This window comes from Varanus komodoensis, unplaced genomic scaffold (assembly GCF_004798865.1).
Source record: "Varanus komodoensis strain SLA01 unplaced genomic scaffold, ASM479886v1 scaffold16, whole genome shotgun sequence".
NCBI lineage: Eukaryota > Metazoa > Chordata > Lepidosauria > Squamata > Varanidae > Varanus > Varanus komodoensis.
In genome coordinates, this window is record NW_025335468.1 from 6,867,375 (window position 1) to 6,888,594 (window position 21,220).

Consider the following 21,220-nt stretch of genomic DNA (forward strand, 5'->3'; position numbering starts at 1 on the left):
GTACCAATACTACGCCTGCTCCTGAAAAGCCTTTTCTGCAGCACACACAACAGCAGCACCTTCAGAAGCAGCACAGGACAAGTCCTGAACATGAAATTGCCAGTGTAAAGCTGCATTCAGCACTGCTTTTCTTTTGGGATGATGTACAGAAGGGGGCTAGGCACGCAAATATCTGCAGCTAGTTTGTACTAGATCATGAAACATCTGCTAGTTGATCACATCCTTCCTCAAGGGTATGAAAAGGCACAGTCTTGCACTGATCTTCCTTTCACAAGTTGGCTATGAAAAAGGAATTATGTACTATCATTTATTGCAAAGATTCATATTGTTCGTCCACCACCACAGGAATCATTTCCCTGGAGGTGGCAGTTCTGTCACTGTCATTCCTTCAAGCTCAAAAGGCAGTGTTATATACAAGTTATGATCTCCTCACTCTCCCTAACCACAGCAAATGCAGGACAGACAGCAATGCAAAGACAGCAACTATTTTCTAACCTTAGCTGTTCGCCTTACTGCAACTATAAGCCACATCCTTTATTAAAAACAACCAATTTTATCACACATAATCTTCAATATATCAAATAATGCAACGGTAAAAGAGTGAAGAAAGAAAAATACCCCATACAATTATAGGTAAGACGTACAGATTAATTCTGAGATCCAGAAATTGAAGATAGCTAAAATGTGTATTTAAGTCAGGAACACTAAGGGTGGGGGTGAGGGCAGGGAAGAATCAGGGATAGAAGCATTAGGTGAATAAACAAATGTTATTATAGTTGTGTAATATCTCTTATCTGAGACATCCAAGTTTTTCTTACTTCAGCTTTATTTCCATGCAAATCAAATCAAGTTAAAACACTTAGTTCTGACACATTGTGCATTGTGACATCCACCTGCAATGTCCTGTATTACAACATACTACATACAAATCAAAAGCAGTTTGCATGACCTCATGCAGAATTCTTGTTCCAGTGAAATGGGATGCAAAAAGAATTAAGAGGACTTACCCAGAGCAAAGTATTCAAGCCCTGAGAACAGATGAAAAGTGTGGGAAAACAATAAGACATGGAAAACAGGTATTATTCTACTTTATAAAAGGCAATGTCCTCCCAGGATGAAAGCTGGGTAAAACTCTGACCTGAGATTCCATTACGTTGCCTGTCAGTTTAAATAGGTATATGTACTATGATGAAGCATGTCTAGATATGCTTTTCATAAGCATATCTAACAGTCCACATTTACCCAATGCCATTCCATGCTGTGACATGATGCAATGCTCCCTATTCCACAGTACAGATATTTTGTGCCTCAAGCAGTGTTCTTCTCTTCTACGCCATACCACCAATGTCCCTTTCTATCCCTTTTCCAGCCACTTCTAAGCCAATGTCTTGTACGTAACTACTCTGATAACTTTAGCCTACACTAGTCCAATATGACCCATCTTTGTCCCCCTGCACCTTGTTTGCATTTGCCCCCTCCTCCTTTTTCCTCTCTCAGTTTAGTAATATCTTTATCAGTGATGCCACAGTTATCTAAAAGGGACTCCCAAGTGTGTTCAGCTGGATATGCATGAAACTCCATTTGATGTGGATCCCTTCAATTGTGGCACTGAGGCAATCTAAGCTGAACATGCTTAGAAACATCTCTCCGACCTAAATAAGCAAAGGTCTGCAGATAAGCTCACCTGGGGACACCGAGGCCTGGGCCCGCATGTGCAACCCTGCTCCTGACAAAGTTTTAGCCCACCAGTGTTTAGCCAGACAGAGTATACTTACTGAATGCATACTGATCCTGGAAAACAATATTCTGCTATAAACATTAAGATTGCTTTATTACACAAAATGCTTATTTCTCAAAAGTACAGCTGACCTTCCACATTTGCGGGGGGTTAGGGAGGCAAGACCTCTATGAAAGTAGAAAAATAGCAAATATCTCTAGCCCTCCCCCTCAAACCTTAAGTTTTAATACTGCTGACCATATGTGTACTGGTAGCTGCATTACAATTACCTCTTTTGCAATCTGAATAACCATTAGCATAAAACAAGACCCAATGCACTGGAGTGCAGCCTCTGCTCTCACCAGGGGTGGTTCAATAGCAACCTGGAAGGGGAGCATTTCCTGTGTGGCTGCCTGTGGAGCAGTAGGCAGTGGGCTGCAGTAGATCGCAAAACTCCAAAAAAAATCCCATTTAATTATTGATGGCAAACTCACAAATAATCAAATCCACAAAAGTTAAACCCGCAAAAGTCAAGGTTCAACTGTATTTCAATACCCCAAAATTTATTTAAGTATCATTACTATTTACAATTCTCACAACAAAAGCAAGGTTCTTACTCTGTACCGAAGGTAGCATCCCTTTCATGATTCAGGTTGATTGTCAGAAAACAATTCACAATTATTTCAGAAGATAAAAAGAGTTAATAGAAAACCACCTCCATTACATTTGTCCAAGAACAAGACTAGGTTGAAATGTATTTTAATTTGTATATATTCCTTAATTAAAAAGTATACAAAACACATCTTAATTTACAGATGTTGCAAAATCATGACATCTATTGTCCAACTTCTTCTAAACTTCAAAGAATGGGTTTTCCCTTTCAAAATTAGTATTAGCAGACATGTGGCTAAACTGACAAAATCTTTGAAATATGGGTAATTGACACTGATTCGATATGTTTGTACTTCATTTGTTGTACTCTTCACGTGTGCATGTACACACATGCGTGCGCATATGAGCTCTGCTGAACTCTCCCATTGTTTCTGGGGTTGCCCAAGGAACACTAGCTTCCTGTTCAGTTGCCGGTGGGACTGGCTGGCACAGGCAACATCCAAAACTACTCCAAATTCCTGTGTACATAACAGATATACACCATCCCTTTCAGTGTTTTTCTGACGTTTAACTAAATAACCCAAATGTTGCTAGTTCTTAATATTAAGAATGCACTTTCCTTGGTTTACTTTAGAAAATGTGGGTTCAGTTGTCAAGATATATAAGCTTAGACTGCATATGATGTACCATTTTTCAGTAGTTCCTCTTTTTCGTATTAGATATATTTTTAATTGTGCTTGTACAAAACTAAAGCATTTAGACATTTGAGACAGCAGTCATATGCTTTTACCTCAATGTAGGTTTCATACAGAATGGGTTTATGTATGTGCAAATATGTACAATCAAACATGCTGAGGCATAAATTATGCATATTAAATAAGTTAAAATCTTATAAGAAGGTAAGAAATGTGTGGGAGAAAGCTTTTCTATGGCTTTAAAATTTCTAGAAATTGTACAGCTCTCTTCACAATAATCCATCATGCAGATGCATGTTCGAGTCTGCAAAAAACTTATGCCATAATAAATGTGACAGTGTTGGAGATGCCACAACACTCTGCTCTTTTACATAAGAATTGGGTAATAATGAATAATTTTCCTTGGATATGGACTGCATTCTCATTCACTGTGACAAGAGTTTCAGAGGAATGATAGCAGTGTTAGAGAAGCTAAATGAAGATCACAGAGCTATCTGACAAACAGGACATCTGAATCTCAATTTAAGTAAGATACTTAAACAAGCCCACTGTTGAGCCTCTGCGAACATAATTTAATACCTACTTCTGGTCATTTAACACTTATGCATTCACCACAGGAAGACTATACATATGACCATGAAGGTCTTCTACATATTTGTTTCATGTTTGGTGAAGGTAATTCCATTCTGCTATATGCCAAGTCATATCTTCCTTCTATAAAACAGAACTGAGAAGTGCTAAATGGAAGGAAGAAGGAATGTATTTGGGGAACTGCACAATCCAGGTTTATGCCTCTTAAATCAAATACAAAAGAACAACTGTCTATAGATCCCAGTACAATTCAACTTTGAGAATGCATTACACTGTGAGACTTTAAGACAACATGAAATATGTCACAAGTCATTTAAGCATCTCTCAAGTCCAATGTTTAATAACCTTCATTTAAAAAAAAGATAGTTGCTAAAGCTGGAACCTCCTTTTGAAAATTGTACCATGAACAAGGTATTTCCTCCCAGAGATCCATGCAACTGAAGGCAAGATGGTAAATTTCCTACTAATTTCCTAGCTTGCTATTGTATTAATCATTTACAGAGCCAAATTTAGGTGTCCACTACGAACAAGAATTTTTCTGTGAAAGAAATAGCCACAATCTGATCAGTAACTCTGCCAGAGATGGCCAACATCTTCAGCTTGTGATGTCAAAATCCCTCATAAACTGTTCAAGGGGATTAGATGTCTACCTGGAGATGTCACAGAGACCTCTTCCAAGAGTCTGATTTTCTGTGTCAAGTAAGAATCAGCACTTTATGCACTGCTTTTGAGATAGGTATCATTGCTTCCCTCTGCTGGACAGCTGGTCCAGAAGTCTGTGTTCACAGGAGCGCTGACTTTTGTTTCCCAATGGGGACTGAGTTAGGGTTCAGCATATTGTCTTCAGAAAGATGTTATGGGATGTTGTGCTCCTTTTGACTGGCTAATGTAACTCACTGAGCAAACTCACTTGACAAACAGTTCAGGTCAGGTTAAGAACAAAATGAAAAGAGAGGCTCTTTATGCAGCAAATACTGTTCTGAGAGACTGCCCCAACTTTCCTTCTTCAAGGAACTCTTGACAAGTGAGAAATGTCATCCTGCAGGTCAAATGTGGCTTGGGAATGAAAAGAAGGGCCACATAAAGTATGAACAGGGACCAAACACCACCCATAGACCTCTAGCTCATTATGTCTGCCATAAGTAAAGGAAATAAGTGATAGGGCTTTCTGCTAAAAGAAGCAACAAAAAGCCAAACAGATGGCAGCAGCAGAAGTGATGCTTTAAAAAATGAAAAATGCGGGGTATAAGAATATTATATTCCAACACATCACAACGCACCATGATTTAGTGTACACTCATGAAAAACAAAAAAGTTAACATCAAGCTAGAAAAGGCTTGTAGCCCCCCTTGGGGAATGATTTATTGTGGCATAAGCTTTCCTGGACAAGAACCCTGATCAATTTTAGCTTATCAGCAAATTGGATTCTATTCTGTTTAGACTTTTCATTCTACAGGTGATAAATTAACACAGGTAAAATATAGTAATACTAATAAGAACTGTTTACTGTTCTTATTGGAAATACATTTTGCTCTGCAGATCTTACAGCAGGCTCTTGGATCCACTGTACACAATTGCTTTCTGAACCTGTGTGTGTATAGATAATTGCTAATTTGACTAAGCTCTAATCTGCAGAAGTGTGTGCTATAATGAATCTCTTGATCTTTCAGGTACCGTAGGACTTTGTTGCTTTTCAAAAAGCCAGCTATCATAGCTACTCCTGACATGTGAAGCTTTAAACATGATATTCAGGATAATTAAAAGAAACACAAATACGAAATAATGCCTACAGACTTAGAGTTAAAATTAATCAATCCAAAAAAGAGCATTTTGTTTTGTTGTGAGAGATTACTGAATAATTCAAGGATTGCATGATCCTGAACTATCCCAGAGAAGGCTCACCTATGTATGTCACCCAGAGAGCCTATGGCTAATTGGGTGGCATATATAAATCAAATAAATAATAAATATGTGACTGTGCAATTAACTGCTCTGGTCTTGCCTTTTTCTAATCAACTTCCAGTGGGCTAGGTTCTGTTCTATCTTTGCACTGAATGTGATGGGATCAGTCTTTATAATAAACCATTGTAAGGAGGTTATCCATTGCCATTTACCAGCTCTTAAAAGTACACTATTTCAGTTATGAGTATGAAAAGTATTTCAATTACAACAGGGGTGATGAGCAAGATAAAAAAGTTTCAGCTATCAGAAGTTTAGGAAATACAAATTATTAGTCTTTTGGTGCCTGGTTTCAAGGAGAGGGGAACAGATGTAATAAGTATGTCAGTCTTACAACACAAAATTATAAAAACACATGACATACTGGTGATACAATAACATTCCAAAACCATAAAGTCCCAAACTTTGAAAGCAGTTGAAATATCTCTTATCCCCAATTCACACTGATGCCTGCTTTGAGAGCATTCTTTTAGTGTAGTATTTATTCTTTTGCATAGTAGCACTGGCAAACCGTAAAAATACAGAATGGGAAGTGATTTGCTGTTGAAAATCAGCAGAACCTGTGTATAATAATTTTTCATGAACAATAGGAGAAGTTCCCCCACCCTCTAGTGGCACTAATTCTGATACAGAATGGGTACTTTGATAGCTATTAAAATAAACAAAACCAAAAACAAAACACAGAAGAGCAGAACATCTTTAGAATCTGTTTGGTCAGTTTTCCTATTTTCTCTGCAGTCTGAGTCCAAGAGAAATTAAATAATAGTGAAATGACTTGATCAGATTACAAACTAATTACAGCTGCTTAGTCAATTTAACTGGTAAGGAAGAAAGAAGTCTAGAATAATCAGGCACTCCTGAGGGCAAGTAGTCTTTCACCATTCAAGATCACCCATATTTATGTGCAGTCATAAAGCTATGCAGGTAAGCATTCCTTCTACATAAATAAGAAAGTATTTTTTTAACACAATTCCCAAACGGTTCCAGGCACAAGTCAAAAGGGGAGTGGTAAGGACACAAAAAGTAGGAGAACAAGTCACATCAAATTATCCATGTTTCTAGTGCAACAATTCTAGTTACACCGCTAAGAGGAACTTTTGGCTTTTAATAAGCACTGTCTGAAAAACTATATTTCCATGAAGCCAAACTGGACAGATATTAAAACATAAATAAGAAAACACGTAACATACGAAATGTACCAGGTAGTTTCTGGCATAAAGCCATAGCATTATGAGAGTGAGCCACAGGAAGCCTAAGACTTGCAGACCCCTTCTCCCCCAGAGCTCTCATGAGGGGGAATTCTTTCAACTTCTGTTTTTGACAGACTGCAGCTTGCATGTTATCAAAAACCCGGACAAGCTGCAGTTAATGGTTGCTGGAAAATAAACTATGGGTTGAAGCTTCTGAGCACCTATGCCAGAGGAGAAGGGGGAGTGCACAAATCCAGAGATCACCATGGCTCATCCTTGGAATGCTACACTGTGTTGCAGCTGAATGCAGCTAAAGTAAAAACTACAGAAACATCATCTCTAGTTATCTGTACACACCTTGAGCATGCAAACATCCTATTAGTCTTTAAATTACATTTTCCCACTAAATATTAAATTTTAAAAGCTGAGTCCTTCAGGGAACAGACTTTGGCTCTTACACCTGTTTACACTTAGCAATTTTCAAGAGATTTCTTTTTCAATGCTCATATTACAAAGAGAAAGATGGGGTAACATACCTGTTATAGGCACATATCCAACTCCTTGCTGATAAACTGTAGGCATCAGGACTACTGGCTGAGGCTGCATCATCATGGCAGCTGGTAAGGACTAGGTATTAAAGCATGACAGAAAATTATTTCAAAAATGATTCTAGGAACAAAAATGAAGCAGCAAAAAAATGTATTTCCACAAAATCTTTCAAGATTGCTGTGTTCCTACATGTAGAGCACAACATTTCGGCACAAGTCAATAACATTTCCTAGGAAGATTAAAGCAAAATGTTCCTGAATGAATTAACATTTCAAAGGAATGTTGCCTCCTAAAGTTTCAGTGGTTAATAGAGGTGTGGCACATATTTTCACTTGCGATTTGACTTATTTTCACATATTTTCACCCTAATTAACGCAATGCAAAAATCTGGACTTAACTGTAAGAAAATGTTTGCTTGGAGGATTGGAGAATAGGATGATTTTCTACTTTGGATCAGCTTGTCAGCCGATGATCATTATTTGTCATTTTCTGCTTTGTATGCTAAATATAAATGGCAAGTTATGGCTGCATGACAATATATGTATTGAGACATTTGCTAGAAACTAGGGTCGTCCCTGCTGGTTTTACACCTTCAGAGCCCTGTGTTATTAGAAGTATTGACTGAGAGTGAACAGCTACATCAGCTTACAATCTTTGTGTATAAAAGTTTATTGTTAGTGAATAAATATGCTATGCGGGGTCTTAAGGAAACATGGGATAATGAATTGGACACCCAGTTTTGCCCAGTGAATGGAGTTCTTCATTGTCACCTGTTTCAGAAGGGATAATGGATCTTGCATTATATTTAATGCAACAAGAATAGATGCTTTGAGAATACTGGATGGTGCAATCTGTCTGATAAGAGCTTAATTGAATTAGCCAACCACTGGAGGTCCAATGAAGCTATTGCTTCTCTTATTCACATGTTTTGCCAATGTTCAATGGCTGCTTCCTTCTGGGAGATTATAATTCAGATACATTTTAATGGAAAGCTTTTTAATATGATATACATGTCCTCCTTAATTACTTACTGGTCTCCTGAAATTTAACACAAGGTCATTGCAAATGGATTTTCTGCACCCTTTTGACGACTAGAAAATTAGTACTACAATATCAGAAGAATAAAAAGTCATCTGCGATGACACAGTGGGTGGAGTACTTAATGAAATTCTCAGTTTTTTAATAGACTTTAGGCATAATTTATGGATGGATAAATATGCTATTTGGTCTGCCTTTGTTTATGCATAATTATCTTTAATACATTAATGTCTTCCTAAATGCAAATACTTAAATATTTATTATGGATTTATTTAAATTTTACATACGAAAACTGTACTATTTTATTTTATATTTTTAATTGTGTTTGTTTAGGTTTTGTTCAGTACCACTTCATACAAATAAATAAGGGAAAAAATAGATTGTCTGATTACTTCCAGTGAAGCCAAATTTTTAAACAAACTGCAGAAAGTTTTAGGCACCATTTCCCTTTAAGGGAAAGAATACAGAACTTGTAGAATGATTTCTGTGGGCAGGATGTAGAAATGCAGGAGAAGAAGGAATTGTAGGAGTGTCACTACTCCGTGAGCTGTTGTGCAAGGGCTAACAGTACAGATTGTGCTGTGTTGTGCAATACCTTCTGCAAGAATTTGAACAATGCCTTGTCCAAAGAGGAACATTCTTTTGAACTTCCATTCTCTTTTCTCAAACAAGGATCTTATAGTAAGTCAGAAATGGCCTTTCTGTGCACAAAAAAGATTTTGTACACACGGAGGGGCATTTCCGGATAGAACACTAATCTGCGCATGGTGACTTCTCAAAGTGAAAATAAATGGCAGGGTGTAAAACACTAGAATCAATACGTTTCATTTAAATGTTTTCAAATGACTGTAAGAAAACTAGATAAGAAGACTAGCAGCAAAGCCTTTCAGTGCTCAAAAATTACTGTCTCTCACAGAGAGAGGGAGAGATCACTTTCCCTGATACTTTTGCTGCTACGATTGTAATTTTTCTGCAGGTAAGCTGCTTCTTCTAATACATGGAACTCAGATTTTTAAATTAATGTAACTCTAAAGTGAAAGCACAAAGAAATTACTCTGAACCTGCACTAATGACGACACATGTGATCCAAAGGGACTGCTGACTGCTATGAACTTAGTATGTCTGTCCTTTCTTGCCTGCACTGGGAAGCAAACATTGATTTGTTTCCAAATCCAGGCCCCATTCAAAGTGCTGGCTTTGACTTGCAAAGCTCCTCAAGCCATGAGGCCTCAGTGCCTGATGGAACACCACCTTCTATATGCATCTGCCCATGATCTCCATGGAAACCATTCTTAAAGTGCTCCCTCATTCTGATGCTCTGAGAATGGCAACAAGAGGGCATTTTCTGTGGTGGCCTCCCAGCTCCAGAAAGCCCTTCCAAGGAAGTTTGCCTGATACCCACACTGCCCCCTTCTCAGCACTAGGCTGACTTTTCAGTTCTCTCAGGCATTTTAAATTTTGAAAAGTATTTAAAAATATTTTATTACTTCTGTCCCTACAGTCCAATTTTATTTCTTATACTTGATAATTTATTTTAAGCTGTATTAGCGTGTTTATTAATTTTATGTTGATGATTATGATTTTATTTGTGTAGTGAATCACCTAGATACATGCATTTTATGAAGCATTTAATAAAAGTAAATAAATGCATAACTATAATGGTTTGCTGTTCTTGAAAGCTTCCCTTTTATCAGCTGCCCTCCTGGAAACTGGTTGTTGCTATTTTCTATTTTCCAGAAATTTGGCAAAACAATTCTTTGGAGAAAAAGTGCAATCAATTTTCCCCCTCAAATCCCAAACTGCTTGTAAATTCAATGAAATTTAATAGGCAATTTGGAGGTTCTAAAAAAGGCCTACATACCTCCAAGACCATGCCAAAACTCAGAACTTTTTGTTTCATAGGCTGGATGTATTAGGTTAATAATTCCTAAATGTAAAATAAGCCTGATTTTTATTTAACAACAAAACTTCTTCACCTTTCATTTTCTCACTGAATGTATCACCTCTTATGCAAAAGCAATTCTCATCATAGAGCTTACCGTATATGACATGACCAGATTAATCATTCCTTCTTTGTCATCTCCCTGCCTTCCACTCAGACTATACCACTCATCTTCTACTTTTCCTTGTTTCAGTGATTCAGGAATAGTAATGTGTGTCCAAGCAATGCGATCATCCATTGAAAAGGCTCGCTGTAAGTAATAAAAAATATTTAGGTCATTAAATCCAGAAATTCACTGCTTTTCAAATACAGGGAATAGTTGTTAAAAGGAAAGAAATTCAGTGTCAAGGCCATGCATGTAATATTAATATATCAAAGTAGCATTCACACAAAATCAAAATTACTTCAGTGTAATCTGCTATAATCTGTTCCTCAGAAGGAAACTAGTTTTCTTTCCAGAGTGTATGATAAGTTCATCCCTAAAACGAAATGTGATGGTTCATGGAGGACACTGTACATCAAGGCTTATTGAAAGCTAACATCTTAATATGAACTGAAACATAACTTCCTCAGAATTAGTTGATCTAACAAAAAATATAAAGGTAAACAAAGCAGAGCTTTTATATTAGCATTATAGGTTAGAAATTAGGTTCTAAGAATAAGCAGCTGCATCAAGATTACTATCTAGAGGGGGCCTGATGGCCTTGGAATGAAATGATGTAGGAGTTCTTTCTTCACTAAATATCATAGCAATGAAGGTTCAGTGTTTCTGACAAAGAAATTAACAAAAGTTAAAAGCTTCATCTGCATACAAATCTCACCTGTATGACCCTAAGCCACAAGTCACCCTCTAAAGCAGGGTTGGTAAAAAGTAAATATTCAGATATTTTGGACTTGAACTCCCAGCACTCCTGAGCTTCAGCCATGTTAGTAAGGGCTTTGGGGAGCTGAATTCCCAAACATCTAGAGATCTACTTTCTGCCCACTCCTGTTGTAAAGTACATCTCTTTGTGAACCATAACCACAGGTGTATGAAATGGATAGGAACTTCATTAATTCATTAACTTCAATGGAAGAAAAGGAGATCATCCTCATGCTTTGTCAACATCTCCTCCTTTAGTCTTTACCTTTCTGGAAAGACAGGAATCTATTTGAGATTATGACACATTCTAAAGTCCTATACCTTTTTCCATAGCCAGTTAAACAGCCACCCTGATCTAGCAAATGAGTTCTCACTTGGATCAGTATAAAGTATTGGGAAGATGTAAAATATACTGATTAAAAGTACTGAATGGCAGTGAAACAACAGTCAGAATTATCAAGGAAGGAAGCTTCTACCATAGTGTTTCCTGAGCACCTCCAATAGCCTTTTAATGAAAATAATATAATCACTTATATAACCTTAAGTCTCCTATATTTGGAAGAAATACAACGTCTATTTGTTTAATGCAACACAGTTCAAGAGGAAATCCATTTGCATTTATATATGAGACTATGTAAAAATAATAAGAAGAGATAAAATCATACTTATAACAAGTAAATCTACAATACTTGTTATATTCTTCCTTACACATTTCCAAGCCAACTCATCTGAATACCTGCACAATGATATTCTAATAGTTTGGACAGCAAGAACAAGAAAATTGCTTGCAAAAAAGTTTCAGAAACTGAATTATTATTCTCATACTGGAAATTCACTTTCATAATAGCAAACCCTGGGGAGTAGCATTCACCACCATTTTGGTCTATATTACAGCTAAAGCAACCCAAAAAACTGTGCAATCACATTAGTGCTAATCTACAAGAGTCCAACATCATTCTAACTGTTACAGATCCTCTGTCCTGAGCCCAAGAGGATATTGAAATAATTACATGTTCAGAAAAGAAAAAGGGAAAGTGGAGGATGATAAGCAACAGTAAAGAGATTTGGGAGTTTGTCAACTCCTTTCCTGCTGCTAGCACAAGATCTGATTCATAGAGTGTCACCATAGTGTGTAATATTTATAACAGTCCTTACCACATTCAAACAAATTTCCCCAATGCAGGATCATTATAAGCCAAAGCAACCAAAAGGCATTTGATTAATAAATATTTGTTCTTTTTGTTCACTGAAATCAGTGGGACTTAATGAAATAATTCATTACAAAATTCCCCAAGATTCAGTGGAAATAACTGAAGGATAACACAACACATTAATACTTGTTTCAAAAAAAAAAAAAAAAAAAAAAAAAAAATTAAAATTTGTTTAAAAAAAAAAAAAAAAGGAAAAATAGTAATTCAATGTACTTCATCCAGATCCAACCAAATATTACAGAAATAGAAGCAAATCCTAGCAAGAAACCCCTCAAAAGTAATTGTCTTTTATAGGCCTCTACTACAAGATGTAGTAATGGCCACCAATCAGATGATTTAAAAGAGGCTTAGTCCAAGTAATGGAGGATAAGCCAGCAATTGCTACTAGTCATAAGGGCTATATGCTACCCTCAGTATCAAAGGTAAGATGCTTATGTACACCAGATGCTAGGGAATGCAAGCAGAAGGGTCTTAATTCATGTCCTAACTTTTGCCTGTCAGCATCAAACAAGACTGAAACCTGAAAGGATTTGCATGCTTTAGAAAACTTGAGTTTTTTATATTGCTAACATGAAGGTTATTAAGATGAACTGCAGAGGAAAATATGTTTTTCTTTCACTTTCAGGGTTTTCTGTTGGGGAAATGAAAGAATATTGTGTGTTGATAACATCTGAAAGTCTTTTAAAATCTATTCATTTATTGTCATAATCAGAAAAAGTTGTTAGCTTAGAGATGACTGCTGAGGGTACAGGGGTGAGGAAAAAAAGGCTGCTAACACAACTGCTATTAGTTGAGTAAAATGTGCCCCTAAGTGTAAAGTTGCATCTAAATGCCAAGCCCTGCTGCCAATCCTGACAGCCCAGGGCAAGAAGCAGAGAATGATCAGTTCTCTTTTAGGGTGAATTGAAACCAAACAGTAGTTGTGCCAAAAAGGTATTCTTCAGCCCAAAGCCCATCTAAATCACACTTAAAATACATACACAGCTCTAACCTCATCAAATATTTCAAGATAGAAAGAATCCACTCCAGGGGGAACTGTGCACTGAATAACTTTGTTCCATCGGGGATTTTTGGCTCCATTATGAGCTGTAGGGGTTTCATACACAGCATAGCCAAGTCGTATTCTGCAGTATGGATCCATGCGTGTCATCCCATAATTCTTTGCCAATTTTGCCTAAGGAAACAGACATAAAAGGAATTAATACATTTGGTGTTTCATTCGTTTTCCTAAACTGTAACATGTCTTTCTGCTGTAATCAAAATATTAAGTTATATTAACCAGTAAGAATAATTTTTTAAACAAATTAATTAGAATGAAAATGCAAATCAAGGCTTTCTGCCAAATCAAATGGCTGAGTTTAAATTAAGTTCACCTACCCAGAGTAGAATGGATTACATTTAATGTTATAAAGGGATGCATGTATACCTACTTTGCTGCATGTGTGCAGGTTAATTTGTAAAGCTCTAAGGCAGGGGTCCTCAAACGTTTTGAATAGGGAGCCAGTTGAAAGGCTGCAGTGACTGTCGCAGGCTGGTGAGGTGGGGGTGCCTGGGGGCACGCATGAGGCAGCATGGGGTGCACGCGAGGTGGCACGAGGCGCACGCAAGTCCAAAACCATCTCCAAGTGAACAAGCCGCCACCGCCCCGCCCATGCAGCAATGAGTGCACACAAACAGGAGGCAGGCGGTGGCTTGCTCTCTGAGACCATCTTCGAGTGCGCGCGTACGGGAGGCAGGTGGCGGCTTGCTCGCTCAGAGACCATCTCTGAGCGGGCAAGCCACCACCTCCCCACCTGCACAGCAAGCACATGCGCAGGTGGCCAATGGTGGCATGGGCCGGATGGATGGCCATGGCGGGCTGGATCCGTCCCGCAGGCCGTAGTTTGACGACCCATGCTCAAAGGTAACTATACACTGGACTTACACCTCATGTGTGGTGCTGTTGATAACAAAACTGAGCAGAGTATAAAACAGGCATTACAGAGAGACTGCAAAATAATGCCTTCAAATTTAAAAGAAATTCTCATCGAAAAGAGTAAGAGCATTCAGTTCCTTGGGGGCCTCCCAAGGTTTGCTCATCCTTCTCTCTGCAACTGGTGCCTCATCTTATGTTCTAGATTAGATAGTATTAGCAAGGCCAAAGATCTACTGCATTTGCCTTGCCTAGAGGGCTATGCATTTTTGTGTCTTAGCAGGGAACAAGGGGGCAAACTGTATGCAGTAGAAAACATCACTAAAAAGGTAAGAGCTTTTTATTAAATAATGTCTCAGATTTTAAAAACCAAAACAGAAACATGAGGTTCCAAAATAGTCATTACAAAAAGATGTTCATGGAGTTGTTTTCATTAATTCCTCAAAAGCTTAAACTTAGATATTTTTTCCATCTATTTGCAATTCATTTGAAGGCTCATTAGGTATATTGAGAATTCTGAGAATGCAGTCTGCATTTATTTTCAAGGTATAAGCAGACAAAGAAGCAATACCAAGATAATGATATGGTTCACATGATGTAAGAACATTCCTTAAGTAGCCAGCTGTGGTGGGTATTAATCTTGTCTGACCCTGGTGTGGTTTCTGCATTGTAGCTCTTTTATCAAAAACAAGCCACCTTGAGAAGCTGTGGGTTATTCTAGTGCTTGCTGGACCTATGATGGGATATTTCAGGATATTTGTGTGTGTGTCTTGAAGGGAACAACTACAGAGTGACTTAGCAATAGTCCATGTCACTCTTTCATGATCTTGCCAGTGACTTCTCTTCCACTCATGCCAAAACTGCACTTTGGCAGAACTGTCACTTGTTCCTCAGCTTTTCAATTTTCAGAGCCATAAAAAACACACATTTGGGTTTTATACTTTTAAAAACATTTTCAGGTCCTTAAAATTGTTTTTCCCCCTTTGTCAGTCCTAAGAAAGTGTGCAAGTACATACGTATAACTATCCAATACAAGGCAAAATTGTATACAGATTAAATTGCACACAGCTGCCAGAGAAAAAAAGCTGTCAATGGAAAATCCTTGGTAAAGTATAAAATGTGAAGAAAGAATGTGCACCAAAAGGGGGTGGGACATTGATTCCTTGAATGTAATCCTTGACTGTGTCAAACTGACACCTTCCAAACACTTCCCCTGAGTCTGCTGCTACTCCAGAAAGGGGAAATATTACCCCTGCACACACACAAAGTTCCCCTGCATTTACTTCCCAACCTAATTGGAAACTGCATAATTTTCTGCAGTTCTTTTTGAAATCTCAGCGAAAGTAACCAGTGCAGTTACCACTCTAAAAAAGGAGCCACATCAAAAGGAGATGTGTGGGAAGAGATTTTCCCTTTCTGGAGTTGCCTGAGACTCAGCACAGTGTTGGTGGAAGGCACTTGACCTGGCAGCACATAAAAGCAAAATTGTTGAGCTGACAGAATTCACCTCCCTAGGGTGACCCTATGAATGAAAGCCCTAGAAAATGTCCTGTCCTTCACAGCCCTGTTCAGCCCTTATAAACCAAGGGCTGTGGCTTTCTTTGTGGAGTCGATCCATCTCATATTGAGACATCCATTATACTTGAGACAATTACATTACTAAGCGGGTGATACTGACACCGACCCCTTTTGATGCACCCTCTTTCTCTACTTTTCCCCACTTACTTACACTTTTTAACTGTCAGCTACACAAATGACAGTTGGCAACCATGCACAAATTAGCTTATATGCAGTCTTGCCATGTTCTCCCTTTGGCAACTGAAACGAAGAAAAGATTTGACCTGGCAAAATTAGGCATGTTAGATAGCTGTAAATATGCACTTGTGGACCTGAGAGGAACCAAGAAAGAAAGAGTTTTTCTTTAAATTTGTCTTGTACAGATGCTAACTCCAAATGTGCTTTGTCTGAGGTGCTGAACGTATGTGTGTGTATGTAGAGAGACAGACTGTCTCTCAGGTGTGTTGCAAGTTCTGAAGAGCACAAACACATCACTGTGCCATATTTGAAGTGTGGCACAATGTGACATGCAAACCTGGCTAATGTGTCCAGAGATGATTTGAAAGCCTTGCATTTAACCATTTTCCAATTACAACTATGCATTTTACATAGTATTCCTGGGCAAACACAGACCTACTGAAGTTTTTATATTCATGAAAGGCTTACCAAGGGCATTCTTCACTAATGCCCTAAATAAATGCTATGCTTAGGAACAGAGTTCCATTTTAAAATCACCACCAAAATTTTAAGTGTCCAAAGTTAGAAATTTAAAACCTACCAATGAGGAAAGCATATTTACTCACCTTCTTTGTACTGCTCTCAGAATTGATACTATTTAATGGCTTGAGGGTACAATTACTCTAAATCCATGCAATTCCAAACATAAATAGCATTTCGTACTGTATGGAACTTGTTTTACCCTGTCAGAGTGATACACACTGCTTATGAGCCAAGAAGTAGTAATAATGTGTAAAGCCACTGCTACTTTTTAGGTGTACCAACCATGGCAATGCCATCTTTAGCACAACACTCAAAGCATCACCACCACATTTGTATACCCATAGCTGAAGCCCTCTGGGTGGTTCATAACATCTAAACATGTGGTACATTTAAATAAGTTTTTAATACCTGCACTACAGTGATGCTTAGTCTTCCAACAGTACCCATTGCTCCTCCATACTGTAATTGTTGGGCTGCTTGGGCATCCAGCTGAATCTGCTGCTGCTGTTGTGTTGGAGTGATGCGAAGGAAATCCTGAGGAAGTTCACCAATGTATACCTTTAGAGAAAACAAATGTCAATGGGATTGTCTTTGATCCATTTTTCATTTTATAAATCTGCTCCTTTTAAATACATTTCTTACATAAATTTCAATCACAGTGCATAAAAATTAGTTATTTAAATAGGATTTAAAAGAAATAAAATGCTTCTTGAGGAAAAATCTATCTAAAGATAGCTTTCTGTTTAAAATACATTATAGTCCAAAGGTTATTCATCATGAAATAAGGATCAGTTTTTAATTACATAGCATGAGGCTGTATATACATTCAATGTTTACTTTTTCTGGTAAATGAATTCCATTAAACTGTTCACAATGTCATGCTCTTGCAGAGGTTTCTGTAAGATCATTGGGCATTTTTTATATCTAGAAAATATCACATGCTTGATTTTACGGATCTCAAAACTGTGAATTTGTGTTTACAGAGATCAAATGCCTCTCCTTTACAGCAAAAGTGATATAAAATAAACATACAGATTTGAGAAAAAGTCCATAATCTCATTCTTCCTTTGCAAATCTCTGTACACAGAATCAACCCCTTACCTCTTAAGCATGAAGTTTCAAAAAAAAAAATGAATAGAAGAATATTATTAGGAACAGAATAGATCTGTGCAAGAAGTTAAGTTTGAAGAGGGAGGGACAAGCAGGAAAAATATAAGGGAACCCTTTTGGGCAGAATACTCCACAAGTCTTTGAATCTTTTTGTGTATAGCCTGAGGTTTATCATATTATTCTTTCTGTGAAGGAGAAATCATATAATAGCAGCTGGCTGTCAAAGAGACCCAGTTTGGGAATATTTTAATGACATTTTTCTACCTAGGCAGGCATACCTGCAAATTATGTAGAAAGACATAATTTAAATCTAGTCTTACTGACTAGTAATTTAAATGAAATCCAACCTGATTTCATTCTTCATGTTAACCACCTATTTTAACCTTTTTCCTTCTCCATTAGTTTTAAAACCTTTTCAATAAATAGTTCTTCAGCATCCCTCACTTCAACTTCATTTGTCAAGAACAGAGTGCAATTATGAGCCACACGGCTAGTTCAAATTTATGCAATGAAAGCATCATGGAAATCCTTAAAAATATTGTCAATATTTACCTGACTATAATTAGAATTCCTACCCCACCCCCCAAGAGAAAGTAGGAAAAGACCTTATTAACTCTGAGAACTCTCACATGACAAACAGATTGGTTGAGTTCATTTACAGAAGTCTTCATAGATCAGACAGGTCAATGACCATTAATTATAGTCAAGATCAAGAATAAGAAAAAGAATATTTAGTTCACGATGCTCTTGCTCACAGAAAATAGTGCTCAGATACCAAGATTTGTGACTTCTAAAGTTCTGGTTGTTCAGAAAATTCTAATTTGAAAAATAGCTTTGGCAATCATGTGATTAATTGAACTGAATTAATAAAGATCTTTATATAACTATAAAGGTAAAAACAGTACAGTTTATCATTTCACAATGAAGAGTCCTAGAACCATAGAGTATATGAAAAGCTTAGCTCAGCATTTTACTAAGCTTGTTTTATATGAAATGAAGCAACACATTAGCAATTTTAACACAAGACAACTGTAGCAATGGAAGCTGTAGCCAGCAAAATTTAACTTTTCAAATACTTGCCTTCATAAATAGCAAGTATTTGCTATTCATTCCAGGAAATCTAATGGCCTTTGGCTACAAGAGGTATTCATGCTCTCCAATACCTTTCACATGTAGGAGTAGCATTAAATGTAATTAGCAGAAGCAGCACCTCCTGAGTAAGAAGTGCCTCAGAAGCTCAGCAAAATTAAATTATCTAGGCAAGACTGAAATGTATTAAGGCAAATTTCCCCATGTGTCTCCAGTTTAAAGCTAGAGGCAGAGTTATATCAGTTGGGTGTTTCCTTCAAGGTAATACTTGCACTTCCCACCTCCAGCTACAAGATGGTCACAGAAAGTACAGCAAGGTTCTTAATATGCCTCTGCTGTAGCTCACAGTAGAACCCTCCTCTCTAAGGTAGGAGTTGGGGTTGCAGAAAGGAACAGAAATTTCTGGGGTGCAACTTGAAGTCAGGGATTTGGCAGGGAAATCCTAGTGAGAAGCTTTTGGCTAGCAAACAAGGCAAACCAAAATGTGCTGGGTTCTGCCTACCAAACCCAATGGAAAATGAGAGTCTTTCCAAGGACTTCACATTTCATATTTACTGAAGTGCTCAGTTCTATGCTCTTTATTTCCTCTATCTAAAAGGACACTTGCCTAAAGGACATGTAGTAAATGGCACTGCTAAAGAGCTAGAAGTAAATATACAAGAAACACAGAATTTTCATTATGTTTATACTTTAGCAGTATGACTTACTGTATTGCTATTTGCATATGCTTCAAATTTGAACATTACTGCTAAGAATAAAGCTGCAGAAAAATCCCTATCAAAGGCAAACAAAGTTGTGGTAGGCATGGTATTTCTAAAGAGATGAAATGCAAAGATTTAACATTCCATGCTATAAATAAAATACTATTGTTACTTTCTGATTCTCTTTGCCACTACCACTGTTCCATATGCAGAAAGAAAATTCCTAAATTAACTGTCCTTTTTTGAGGATTCTACATAGCCTTATTACAGAATCATAAAACAGTAGCATCAGAAGGGGCCAGGGAGGCTATCTGGTCCAACCACCTGTTGTTGTAAGTCACCAATTTACACCATCCCACTCAGATGATTGTCTGAAGTATACAGAGCTGGAGTAGCATATTTTCTCGACAGCTGTTGACATGGTAGTACAAGGGAAAATATCTATTCTTATGAAGTCTTGCAAGAAAAAGTTCTTATCTGAGATACATAGCATACAAAAGTAGTCAGCACAACCCAAGTTTTTCCACTCCTGCAGAAAAATCTAAGTTTAAGCACCTCTCATTTCACTTTCAGTGATGATGAAAGCAACTAACATCCTTTAACTGTACTTCATAAGCATCCATCTGTATGTCACAAGGAAAACTTATGCTTGAGAACCAACCCAACAAAAGCCACTCACACATAACATATGGGAACTCCCCAAAATCAGAAATCCATAAATGCTGATGTATTGAAATTGCTAAGACACTGAGCTATAAATTAGGAAGTTTTTTTAATGTTGTCTTTGCCCACCAATATAGTAAAATGGCAATCCCATCCACATTTCTCTGGGAGAAAATCCACTTGAATTACATGAAACTGAGTGTACATGCATAGGGTGTACAGTAAATTGGCTTCAACATGGGAAAATACTGACCTAGCTGACAGGTGTTTGTAACAATTACAACAAAATTATGTGTGGTAGTATTTTTGATACTATCACAACTGGTATTACCTGAAAGTGATCTAATTATATTCCTTAAAGTCTTCTCAACAATTACACTAATGTACAAAGTAGGCTTCAACACCATAACATCTTTGATTATAACCATAACTGTCATAGCCACAAACCTTTATTTTGCTAGCTGGAAACAGATTTAGGATATAATTGACAAATTCCAAATAACAACAAAAACTCCAAGCAAAATGTATTTTCTGCATAACACCACAAAACAAAGGTAACAGTTCTAAATAGACAGTATCATTATCAGGACCATTCCAGGCTATATATATATATATATATATATATAGTGCTGGACCCTAAGCTTAATTAGCTTAAGGGGTTACTGAGGACAAATGGAATTACTCAGACTCAAGACAACCTTTGCCTAATCTGGAGTGATTCAACTTTCCTCAGTCTCTCACTGCAACAGGTACTGTGGTCCCATATTGTATAGGGCTTACAGGTTAAGACCAGCACCTTGAACTGAGACCAGAAGAATACAGGCAGTTCTCCTGAGCACATGTTCACATCCCCTTTTTATGCCCTGCCCCCAGCTGCTTCTTCCCTCCTCCTTTCCCCTCATTGGCTGGAGTACTGGGAGTTTAAAATCTTTCCTGCCCACCGATTCCACGCTGCTCCAACACCAGCCCTTCTTCCCAATTCAGACCTGCCCCTGGTGAGCTACAATAGGCTCATTTTGTTCTGCCCAGCTTGTCAATAAACAATCAGGAAGTATTTGGCCCTCCTGCCTATGTGCCTGTTTCCCCACACTTTGTGCTACCT

At 37.6% G+C, this 21,220-nt stretch overlaps 1 protein-coding gene across 2 annotated transcripts in view; it reads right to left on the reverse strand.

Annotated features, from left to right (window-relative positions):
• Positions 1-21,220, reverse strand: part of LOC123021146 (toll interacting protein) — a 45,793-nt gene that overhangs the window by 7,492 nt on the left and 17,081 nt on the right. Inside the window, exons 2-6 of one of the 2 annotated variants that reach the window (XM_044425633.1) lie at positions 16,964-17,113; positions 13,358-13,540; positions 10,391-10,543; positions 7,301-7,391; positions 1,008-1,028 (exon numbers count right to left, since the gene is read on the reverse strand). In XM_044425633.1, coding sequence (XP_044281568.1) covers positions 1,008-1,028; positions 7,301-7,391; positions 10,391-10,543; positions 13,358-13,540; positions 16,964-17,113 — 598 coding nt within the window. The remainder of the gene's footprint in view (positions 1-1,007; positions 1,029-7,300; positions 7,392-10,390; positions 10,544-13,357; positions 13,541-16,963; positions 17,114-21,220) is intronic. The other variant, XM_044425634.1, reaches the window with a different exon arrangement.